Source organism: Schistocerca americana, chromosome 11 (assembly GCF_021461395.2).
Source record: "Schistocerca americana isolate TAMUIC-IGC-003095 chromosome 11, iqSchAmer2.1, whole genome shotgun sequence".
Lineage (NCBI taxonomy): Eukaryota > Metazoa > Arthropoda > Insecta > Orthoptera > Acrididae > Schistocerca > Schistocerca americana.
In genome coordinates, this window is record NC_060129.1 from 207,642,721 (window position 1) to 207,654,912 (window position 12,192).

Below are 12,192 nucleotides of genomic sequence, written 5' to 3' on the forward strand. Positions count from 1 at the left end.
TGGCGTTTAATTGTCTGTTTATAATCTATCAGAGCTAATGAAAAAAGAAAAATTCTCGGTTGTACTGTGTTTTATGGAAGTAAGTTTGAATTCCGACACGTAGATATTTGCTAAAAGGTTTTTGCCATTGTGTTGTCTTTCTTTTAGTCCGGTTTCATCTACAAAAACTTAAGGTTTATGGTTAAAATTTTTATAAAAATTTTGTAAAACTAATTGTGGTCCTCCAAACTTGGAACCTTATTCTTAAAATTACCTTTCAAGATTAAACATTGTGGCTTATGACCTTATTCTTAAAATTACCTTTCAAGATTAAACATTGCGAGCTTCTGCCTTTGAAAGGTTATGGTAATTAATTTTAAAATCTTGAAAATTTTATTGTGGGCCTTCAGCCATCTTGTTTATGTTTGTCTAACCACCACTGCCTTGAAGCTTTCAACCCCATACATTTTAATGATTTTATATTCTATTTTAACTGAATTTTTATCCTGTTGATTTTTTTAGATTTCTTGTTTGGAGGTCTTGAGCCATGAAAGAATTGCATTTTGAAACTCGTAGTTGTAAAGGTTCGGCTAAGTGCCGCTTTGGTTGTAAATGTGTTGTTAAATTACAATAAATTACACTTTTAAGGTGAAACTGACCCCAACCTTATTTGGCCGTTTCCACAATCCTAATCACCTGTTCTGCCCAGTGGGTTTAGCAGGCGTACCAATGTCCTATTTCAAAAATTATTGTAATCAACATTCTTGTGTTTCAGAACTTTCGAATCTTAAATAACGGTTACTACCAAAAATAAATGCCACAGTTCTGTAGCCATTATTTTTCTGATTCCAAAAATGTCTACTTTCATTAGAACTCGTTATTTTACTTATCATTCAATTTAAAAAATTTCACTCATTTACTGAGAAGAGAAGAATGAGTGCTTTTCACTGAGCTATATCACTTTATGAATAAACAACTATGAACCCTGCGATCCCCGCAGAAGCAGAAATTGTTTACATGAAGTTCTTATAATTTTCTCAGTTTTTTTCTTTATCCAAAGCACAGTTAAACAGACTTACTTATTTCCTAATTATACTTTTATTTTCACTAATTTTGGCTCTTTCAGGTTAATATCAAAACATAATAATTCATTCTGCTTTTTACTATTATGCTTAACTGTAAGTAGATGTGCAGAACAATGCTTCTGTCAATCGGAGGCGAGCACCAAATTTACGAACAACGCAGTCAGTCGGAGGATATACTTTGTTACACGGACAAGACATAGTTGGTACCAAGTTAACGTGTGTATTACAATTATTTGGCAGCAACCAGTAATAATGTTAAAATGTATGCAGCCACGACTCTGAAACGAACATCTGCACGTCAGAAACTCCACTCGACGTAAGATAGATGGGTTCCATTAACCAGTTTCCGATACGTGTAAAGTGACTCGGTACGCACGTAGTACCTTCCGTGTGTTATCTGTAACACGTACACGATACCACTGTGCCACCTCGCTCGGTGCACGTGGGTAGTTGTAGTCTGAAATTACTCTCGTGTACACAACCTTGAGAATGTTTATAGAACAAAGTTTGGAACATTCGATAATTTGGGACACTCGACATTATTGTATGTAGACCTGAAATGTTTATTACGCTGTAAAAAATGCCCACAATGTATTTCACAATCTGGTGCATTCCGGAAAGTTTAACACTCTGACTGACAATCTCATCACCTGTCGGGACGTGACAATGTCAATAGCTGCCAGTCCCGTCACTCGACGGGAAGCGATTTCTCACACTTTGTAATAGGGAATCGTGTATAGTGACGGGCACAGTCACTCTCTCTCGTGTTGCAAGTGCCAGCTGATAAGATTTCTGAAATGTACGTAGCTTCTAAATTGACTGGTAGATCGAGTACGTTGTGCAAAACCGAGCTGCCAGAGGACAGAAACTATCAGTCCGGTAGGTACAGAAACGACAGACACGGCTGACGAAATTTTGCACAAATAAGAGCCAGATTTAGTTCGTGACGACAGTGTGAAATGGGACACTGACAGTTCCCATGACGATTCTGACTTTGTGCGAGAAGAGTTGTGTCAAACTTTGATTGAGTATTTCCCAATCTGATTTTGTAAACTTTTGTCAAAACAATTGTTTACATTCATTCGTGAGAGTTTTTTTATTTTCTAAACTACGGAACATTTGTTCTCTGTTACGCATTCGGAAAATAAAGAGTAAAATGGCTTTCTGCAAAGAATTTGGTCAAACAAATGTCTAATGTTTCCGCAACTAGTAAAATGGGAGAACACAATGAAGCAGACCGTAACGGTCTACAAAGCGAGCAGAGTTGCTTACGTAGAATTCTCGACGAGTATATATTTCAGGTGGAGACGTGTTGCGCAAACACCCAAACGTACACCACTAACCGACACTGCCGAGGGTGACCGAGTCATTTTGTGAAGGAGTGCCCCACCCACCTCTGCCTCTTGGCCGGGTGGTGGTGGGCCGGCTGCGGCTCTTCCACCATGACGAGCGTCGACGTCTGCTGCGGCGACGGCGTGTGGCGCGGAGGCGGGGGCGACGGCTGCGGCGGTTGGATGTGGTGCGCCGAGTGCGCCATCGACTGCTGCAGCTGCTGGAACAGCGTCGGCTGCGGCGCGGGCTGACCCTGCGGCGGAGGCGTCGGGTTCGACGACGTCGCCGCGGCGTCCGCCACGGGCGGAGGTGCGGGTGCGGCGGAGGCCGCGGAGACGGGGGCGGCCGCGGGCACGGCCGCGCTGGCGGCCGACAGCGGCACCGACACCACGATGCCCTGGTGGGGGCTCGACACGCCACCTGGAACTTGAGTACGCCGGAGTTCGTTCCTGTAATCTCTCGGAATGCGTGTGTGCACTCGGCACCGACCCAAAAAATGTAGTAGGCTGACTGCTGTATTGATTCTAAAAACTGTTGATTTTAGACAATAGTTTAACAGTAATTTTTAAAGTCTCCACAGCGTCGCAATGTGCCACATTTCTGCGTGTGTGTGACGCCCGACTGACGAGTGGCGAGCGGTGGGGCGCATCTCCCGACTGTTGAGAGTGGCCGCCGAATGTACAGTACTTCAGTGTTTTCTTGTAATAGGAGTTACCAGACTGAGACGGACTGGTTCTCTGGGGTGTATGTCAGACAATTTATTCTGTTAAAGTAGAGGAATGTTACAGGTAAGTACTAATGTTTTATCAGATGTGAAGGGTCGGCACAAAAGCAACTGCAGAGAAGTGAATACCGATTTGGAATACGTGGTCGTAATGTAATACGAATAGGGGAGAGATAGCGACAGAGATAGAGAAGTCTAACGCAATTAGTGGTCGAGAGGATTAAAAAGGATCGCTCCTTTACTTTGGAATCTCGAAAGCAGTTACTGCTCGTCCGACACAATGCCACCACCATACAGCTGGGGGCACACGTCAGCACAGAAATTGTCCCGTAACGACGGGAAGGGGGATTCGATACACGTGCTGTCACTGACACTGGGTACGTGCGAGCTTAATCTCACACACACTGACATGTGGACATTGTTTGTACAAGTATATTATTATTATTGCTATTACTATTTTCTAGGATATCTTCCACCACAGCTGCACAACGGAAAATGATTGTATCTTACTCGATAACAGGAACACAGTTTTCAAACTAGAGAAAAAGTGCTACGACTGTAACAAACCGGAAAACCAGGTTATGCTGAAACATAATGCCTCCAAATTCTTTACTCTGTTCTCAATATTGTTTAAGGTATTGCACGTCACACATATTACTTTTTCAACTTTCCCCCTTCTCTGACCCGAGTTGCAAAGTAGATGACTCCAAATTAGGCCCATTCGTGACACGAAATGGAGGAGACTCGGCTCTGTCGACAGTCCGTTTCGTGTTACGAGTGACAGGCTGACAGTTTCCTCGGCAATACTGTGACAGGTGGTGAAAGCCGGGTTCACCGTTTCGTTGCGAAATGCTTCCAAAACTCTAAGAACACCTTCACGAACTTCACTTCGGTAGTGACAGAGTGGTGCCGGCAGAGGTGAGGTCCTGAGACGGTACCGACGAACCGGTCTCTCGGTGCGAGAAATGTCCTCGTCACTGGAGTGACTCGTTAAAGAACGAATATGCGGACTGAGGTTTCGGCCACAGTACGTCTGCACGCCAATTCCCCACGCGGCACGGTAATCGAATAGTGACTGACATTCCCGTTTGCTGGCTCACAATATATCTGTTTGATCAAATCTAGAATACTGCTCGACAGCCCGGCACACTTACGGCGTCTGTTCGAATATATTATATATAATAGAGGGAAACATTCCACGTGGGAAAAATATATCTAAAAACAAAGATGCTGTACCTTACCAAACTAAAGCGTTGGTATGTCAATAGAGACGATAACAAACACAAACACATATTTCAAGCTTTTGCAACCCACGGTAGCTTCATCAGGAAAGAGGGAAGCAGAGGGAAAGACGAAAGGTTGCGGGTCGCGGATGGATATATCTGTGTGTGTGTGTGTGTGTGTGTGTGTGTGTGTGTGTGTGTGTGTGTGCGCGCGCGCGCGCGCGCACACGCGCGAGTGTATACCTACCTGTCCTTTTTTCGCCCTAAGGTAAGTCTTTCCGCTCCTGGGATTGGAATGACTCCTTACCCCCTCCCTTAAAACCCACATCCTTTCATCTTTCCCTTTCCTTCCCTCTTTTCTGACGAAGCAACTGTGGGTTGCGAAAGCTTGAATTTTGTGTGTGTGTGTGTGTGTGTGTGTGTGTGTGTGTGTGTGTGTGTATCAACATACCGACGCTTTCGTTTGGTAAGGGCACACACCGTATACGCACGAACGTGCCGAGTTCATAACACGCCCCGCGACACTTCTCACGGCCAGTTCTGGACTACCGACGTTCAGAACGTATCGGAAACACGAAACCAGTGTCCCGTATCGTCTTTCTGTGCATCCTTTTACAAAATGGAGGGCACGAGAAATGAGATTTACGAACTGGTCACACTCTGGGAGGCAGAGTAGTGCCCTGGAATGTTCGAAGTCAAAGAATAGTAAACATAAGCACAACTCCCTACAAAGAACTGCTGCACTGCGCAGCCCCAAAGTAGTGATACAGATAGGGAAATTAACTTTCTCATTTCTCAATGCTTCAGCAACGACGGGATTCGTTATAAGAGTTTGGAAAAAAATCTGCCACCGGTAAGTTATGTGGGCTGCCGCCACAGGAAATGGCAGTCACGAATAAAGTGTGCAACGCTTTCTCGGAGGCACGGACGGATGCACCCAGAAGACAGCTGTTCGCAGTAAATGTGGGAGTGGCAGGAGAACCGTCGACAGCAGATCCACTGCCACGTTCACTGCAAGTGTGAGTGCAACTGAAGCCGAAAATGACAATTTGGGTTAATTTTAATATGAAAATTAAAAAATATATATATAGTCAATTAAGTAATTGTTTCAGTGATTAACATGATTGGATTATAGCTTACATAACCCTTCAATCCTTCAAAGAAAGTTTCAGAAACTGTAGGAAATATTTGAGATAAGGTCAGCTTTGAAATGCGGAATAAATACGCGAGGCTTTGATGGGGATCTCCGGTTGTCAAAAAAAAAGTAATAATAATAATTTAGAGAAACAGCAAGTCTTTGCTTTACAGAATTGATTTACTGAAATTTGTGTCTTTCTTTGAAACAACTGGCCCTGTAATATCCATTAGAATTTCAAAATCTGACGGCGACATCCTCGTGAAGTTACGAAAAACGTAACTGTCTCTCAAACTCTGCTCTAACGTCACGTCATTCGCACCGCATCTCCTACAGCAAGTTTTTGTCCACTGCACTATTTTCTTCATCTGTTCATTTCATCGAGTATCATTAATTCTTCACCGTCACTTTTCATAGCGTACGTCTCAATGCGAAAACAAAACGGTAAACGATTCCGACACAAATGTTCACATTCCTACAGACGTAGTAAACACAGGTATCGTTATACTCGGACTGCAGCCACAGTGGCACCGACAACAGGTCTCCAGACGTTCGCCCCATGATGTCGGCCGACAGTTCGTTCGCAGTGTCCGACCTCCTCTGTCAGTCTGTGGTGAGAAGCTCTTCTGTTCCTATTCCAACCGATATCTGGTTCCGACAGAATGTGACTTGTACTGTACATACTTTACTCAGTTACAGGAATAACCACACAAGTAATACGAGTGTACGAGAAAGAGGGAGAAATATTCTGCTGCACACTCGAGACGAACAGGAGCCACACAGACTGACATTACGAACTTTCCGTCCAGTTTTACACAAATTCAACAAAAAGCACGCATCTCAATGAACCTTCAATGACTGTCATTCAGCTTATGTGCTAAAGACGAATATAAATTTTAGAGTACGATAATCCAAACACCTAAAGCACTGAACACGTACGCCAAATTTGAAAACACAGAATCACCATGGTACTGGCTCGAGAGCACCAGTAAGCACTAATAATAATTTGTAGACAGCTAATGTCTGCCTACTGTCACCCAAAAAAGATCCACAACAGTAACATTAAGCATCAAAATAGACATATGCCACCCTTCTCGCTTGAACACATAATTTTTTGAGCTTATACACTAGGCCTAAAAGTTTGGATACAAATTTTGCCAAATTGCAGATGACGTGCTGCTTCAAGTACAGATATGAGGCTGGAATAGCTTCACAGCCACAGAATGTGCTTACATCTCCCAACAGAGCAGTGACTTCAGACGGCAGACTGGGAGACGCGTCCGTGTCACTACGTTCCTCATCGTCGGGATGCCGTAAACTTTTCCTCTCCTCTACTGAGCTTTAAAATTTCTCAAGATCCGCATTTCACATGTGGAAATCTCTAGCATTTCATTTGGAGGGGGGGGGGGGGGGGGGAGGGGGGGGGGGAAGAAAAGAAAGAAAGAAGAAGGCGACGAAGAAGAAAAAGAAGGAATGACCACTGTCCGAAGTCTGTACTTTTGAACACGGAGACTGGTCGCACCGAGACTCCGCACGTACCGATGTACCGATTTGAAAACACCGGATGTCTTCAGCCAATGTCGGTTGTCGGAGGAGTCCACCATTGACGGTGCCAAAGTGCAGCATTATCTCCATTTTGTACGGTAAGGTTGACAGACAATACATAATAGTGCAAATAAGCACTATTAATTAATACATTTGATTCTTCTGTGATTGCAGTTCGATATTTTTTAACTTTTGTTTTTTGCGAGTGAGCACCGAAGCCGGCTCAGGTTGTCTGCTGCGTCCAGCACCGGCTACTGTATACAACAGACTGAGACGTAAGGCAACAGCCTCAGGTAGGGGTAACTCGGGACACCACTTTATTTGCAGCAATGGTCTAACAATTTTCAGATATGAAATATGTCATTCATATTTTTCTATAGTTACACAATGCATTAGGACTCTGCCGAAGTTATGTATTGTCGAAAGTTGATCCGCCACATAATGACAATTTTACACGCTTCCGGATTATGCTACAAAAATTAGTCTTCCTACAAGTGTCACGACAAAGTTCAAAATATGACCTCTGTTTTTATTTCTGCTTCATTAAATCAATATAATACAGTTTCTAACAGATGCCTTATACATTAAATTAATTTACAAACTTGTATTAAGTGATGCTTACGATTTGGCATATTTCAGAAAAATAGTACTTTATTTTCATAATCACATAAAAATCTTTTATTTCTATTACTTTTCTAGAAGTTTTTAGTTCACAAAAAGTATAAATTCATACAAATCTGTCTTTATTCTGAAACGCAGGAATGATCTCGTAATTAATTTTACTTGCAAAATGTTCTAAGGGGGACACTATACATTGCACTCGCCACATGGGCCACCGAAGTTTAGAGGACGAGCCCCAGGACACCACACTGACACCGTTCTTCATTTTAACGATAATTATTGCGAATTTTTTTCTCGCTCCAGTGCGAGACCTCTGAACGAAAGGAATAGAGCCCCATTAATTAGCTCTGTTCCGCAGCATATAACACAGACGAAAATAATATTAGTCCGAAGAAGTACAAGTTAAAAAGGCAGCAACACCCTCAGTACGGTGCCGTCACACATTTACTCACCGGGGCCCCCCGCCGTGGCGATGACGTTGGGAGACCGCACCACGACGGACGGAGGCTGCGCCCCCGGCGGGACCGCGCCCCCGCCCCCGCCGCCCACCGTCACGTTGGCGCCCACCTCCAGCTTCACCTTCCGGCCGCCGACCACCTCCGGCACCACCTCCCCGGGAAGGACCGGCCCCACCCCTACGTCCGGGGGCGGAGTCGGCGTCGACGCGGCGGGGCTCTCCGAGGCGGCAGTCGGCGTCCGCCGGCCACCCGTCTTCCTCTTCTTCCCCGTGGGGCCGTCCGTCTCGTACCTGCGACAGAGACGTAACAGTTCGGAGGCGTGCCGTGGCGAGTTTACTGCCAGAAAAGAGGTAAAGAGACGTACGGTACGGTGCCGGGACGGGAGGTGACGGCACCCGACCCCTAGAGAGACAGACGCCCGAGTGACACACCGCGGCTTCGGGTCGCTGCAGAGTCACGCGCGGAAGACTTTGTAACGTGCAGCAGGAAGTGCTGTAACGGTGCTTTTATTATAAGTGAAAAGTAAGAGGCACTATAACTGTGGACCACACAGTAAAGGTCTATTACAGTTAAACTTCCGATACTCAAGCCAGAGCAGACAAAAAACTATTTATGGTACGGGTACCCAACTTTATAGGAATGACGTTCAGACGTGTGCCGCAGGATGTGTCGTCGGAGTTAGAGTTAACTGGTGATTTGGGAATTGCTCCTGGGAGAGACAGACTTCCAACGGAGCCACAAATCATTTGAGATGTTACTGTAGCCACGGCCGAGAATGACGGACATACCGTGTGACCTAAAGAGCTCGTCACAACAGCTGAACACTCTGCGGTCCACCGTTCGAAAAACGCTGTGAACAATCGTGAAACGACACCTGTGCAAACGATACAGAGGTGGTCGTCACACTCGAGTGACATTTGTAACCGGAAGGTAAACACGGTACGCAATTTACAAATGTTACCTTCCTGTGTTGAAGTAAAAATATGTTTCTTTCAACGGTTTATTCATTATTACTCTTACAAAAGTTTTCACCAAGTTTCAACGGCCTACGATCACCTGACGAGTAGTGAAAATTTAATTCTAACCACCCTGTATTTGGAGCATAGTATACTGTAGTCTGTCCTCAGAGTCCAAACTCGGAAGACGGAAACGACAATCTACTGGCTTATTATTTCCTACGACCAGAGATGTTAATTCTTACGACTGTAACACGGTGTATTGAGAATGATAAAAGAAATTATGTTAGTGCGCAGCTAGCTCAAATATCGGGCACAGGCTCCGGAAGAGCATAACAGAATGGTCAAAATCCAGCTAAATTGAAGCCGGTGCTCGAAGCTAATAATACCCGAGAGCTGAGAGCAGAACGGCCACTCACAGTACTCGCAGTGAGGGACCGACGCCACCACAAGTGTGGGAGACACCTGCCGACGGCCCTCAGGGACTGAGAGGCCGACACATGACACTGTGTCTAAAAGTAAAGTCACTGAATACCGTTAACTTATTTTGGTATTTGGACATATTAACCATACAGCTACCTACATATTCTGAGATTTCGTAACCCAAATGTATTACAACATTCCTTTTTCTTTTGAATAAATATATTACATTCACACAAAAATTTATCAAAGACATCATATTCTGTCATATTTTTTGTTTACAGCAAATAGTTGACACCAGTTCCTAGTTTCTGGGCAGATTTTACTAATAGGGTCAGTAAATCTTTTTGGTGACTGTCACAAAACATGTGGACGGGGGAGGGGGGGGGGGGGGGGCAGCGCACCACGAAGGAATTGCCCAAATGGGATGGAAATCAGCAGATGTGAATACACGTACAGACAGACGATTGCACTCTTCAGAAAAATTGGACAATTTATTCATGAGAAAGAGTTTCACAAACTGAGCAAGTCAATAACACATCGGACCGCCTCTCGTTCTTATGCAAGGAGTTATTCGGAACACAGAGACGAGCAGCAGAAACTCTCGCCGCACGCAGGTGGGCACTGTCTCGCCGAAACGATCACCAGGGATTGCTCGCCACGAAGGAGGTCAAAACAAGGTGTAGTATATCATTAATGTGCGGCTGTGCTGAAAGGGAGCAGCAGATGACAACAAAAAGGGTTCTGCTACGTAGAGAAATGGCGTCCCAGACTGTCACTCCCAGATGTCGGGCCGTACGGCGGGTGACAGTCACATTAGTATCCCGCCGCTGTCTGAGGAATCTCGGGGTATGTCTTTGGCCCGAAAACTTACTGACTGGAAGAGAACAGTCTCCAGTGACGAGTCAAGCTTCAAAGTGAACACGACGACTAACAGAGAAACGTCTGGAGGTGCCCGAGACGGCAGTGCGATACCGCTACGACTGTCGCCCGTCGTACCGCCCGACAGCCGGGAGTGGTATTTCTTTACGTGGCGGGACACCGTCGGTTGTCGTCTGTGGCACTCTTTCGGCACAGTAGTATGTCGATCATATTCTACACCACGTTTTGTTCCACTTCACTGCACCCAATCCCGAGCTCTCATTTCGGCAACATAATACCTGTCTGCACACGACGACTTTCTACTGCTCTTTTCATTCGAAGGTTTGTTATTAATTTAAATATAAAGGTTTTAGTCATACAGACAGCTGCATCTCACTGCAGATACAATAACTCTGTATCATTGATTCCTCGGTATTCATGTTAATGCCAATCATGATTTCTTTTATTTTTTAAAGAAGGCTATAAACTGCCAGTAATATACAAATAGAAATCACATATCAGATCAGATGAAGTTTGTTCTTGTAGTAATTTATTTATTTATTTATTTTATTTTGAGCTCTCATGTTATCACCAGTATGATTAAAATATTTGCCCTTATATCGACTTTAATACCAAAAGACCAAATTACATCTCTGTGCAAACTAGGCCTATCTTCCTCTCAAGATCTTTATTACAAGCAACAGTGGCAAAGCGCACGCCGGAAAAGTCTCGCCATCGAAGTGTAAATTAATATAATTTGTGTGTAAATGTGTGTAGTGATATAACAACTGGAGTTCAAAATGGAGGCAGACAGATGGACACTAACCAAAAGAAGCTGCCTATACTGACGCAGTAAGTAAAGAAAGAAATTTAGACCCGTATCGAGAGATTACGGCGATGCATTAAAGTGTGTTCCATCGTTTTGTCAGAGCCAGCACCCAGCATTTTGCTAGCAGTAATGACGTAACTTACTGAAACTGTCTGAAGATGAACCTGAAAAGCTTTGAAAACCGGTTCACGGAATGAAACGTAATTACTCAAAAAAGTGATTTGTTGCAGTTTTGTATAACGTATTTACATTCAACATACAGTCCCAGTTCTAAACTAACCGCAACGGATAAGCATAATTTTCTACTGCTCATCTCTGTGCTCGGCAAACCCTACCTCGGCCGGCAAGGTCCCCAGTTCCCTCCCCAATAGAGAGAGTACATTCGGAGCATTATGGGCACGATACTCCTCCGTCAGCTCAGATTTTAACGATCTAGTATACAGACTGAACGGAATTTGGCACAATATCCCTCAGGAGGACACCCGACAACTGCAACAGCCAATGCCGAGCCGAGTAACTGCTCGCGTAAGGACCAGAGCTGGACCGGTGTATTATTCACATGCTCAATTTGTGAAAGCCTCTCTCTCGAGTAACTCATTCAACTTTTCTGAAATTTAATTATTCATCTGTCTGTGCACGTACATTACATCTACTGACTCCATCCTATGCCGATGATTTCTTTGAGGTACATATTTTTTCTTTCTTGGAAGGTATTTAACGAAGTTTTGCACAATTTAAGAAGTACCATATTTACTCGAATCTAAGCCGCACTTTTTTCCGGTTTTTGTAATCCAACAAACCACCTGCGGCTTAGAATCGAGTGCAAAGCAAGCGGAAGTTCTGAAAAATGTTGGTAGGTGCCGCCACAACTAATTCCTGCCGTCGAATATATGTAGCGCTACACAGGCAAGCTTTGTAGGCACAGAGATAAATACTGGCGCCAAAACCTTTGCGTCAGTTAATAAATTAATAAATTAAAAAAAAAAAAAAGTGGAAGACGAGCTTTTTTTCCTCCGCCCCGAGT

General features: G+C 44.3%; 1 protein-coding gene across 1 annotated transcript in view; it reads right to left on the reverse strand.

Annotated features, from left to right (window-relative positions):
• LOC124553567 (protein AF-17-like) overlaps positions 1-12,192 on the reverse strand; it is a 109,648-nt gene that overhangs the window by 47,703 nt on the left and 49,753 nt on the right. The window contains exons 7-8 of the mRNA XM_047127412.1: positions 8,097-8,392; positions 2,459-2,822 (exon numbers count right to left, since the gene is read on the reverse strand). Coding sequence (XP_046983368.1) covers positions 2,459-2,822; positions 8,097-8,392 — 660 coding nt within the window. The remainder of the gene's footprint in view (positions 1-2,458; positions 2,823-8,096; positions 8,393-12,192) is intronic.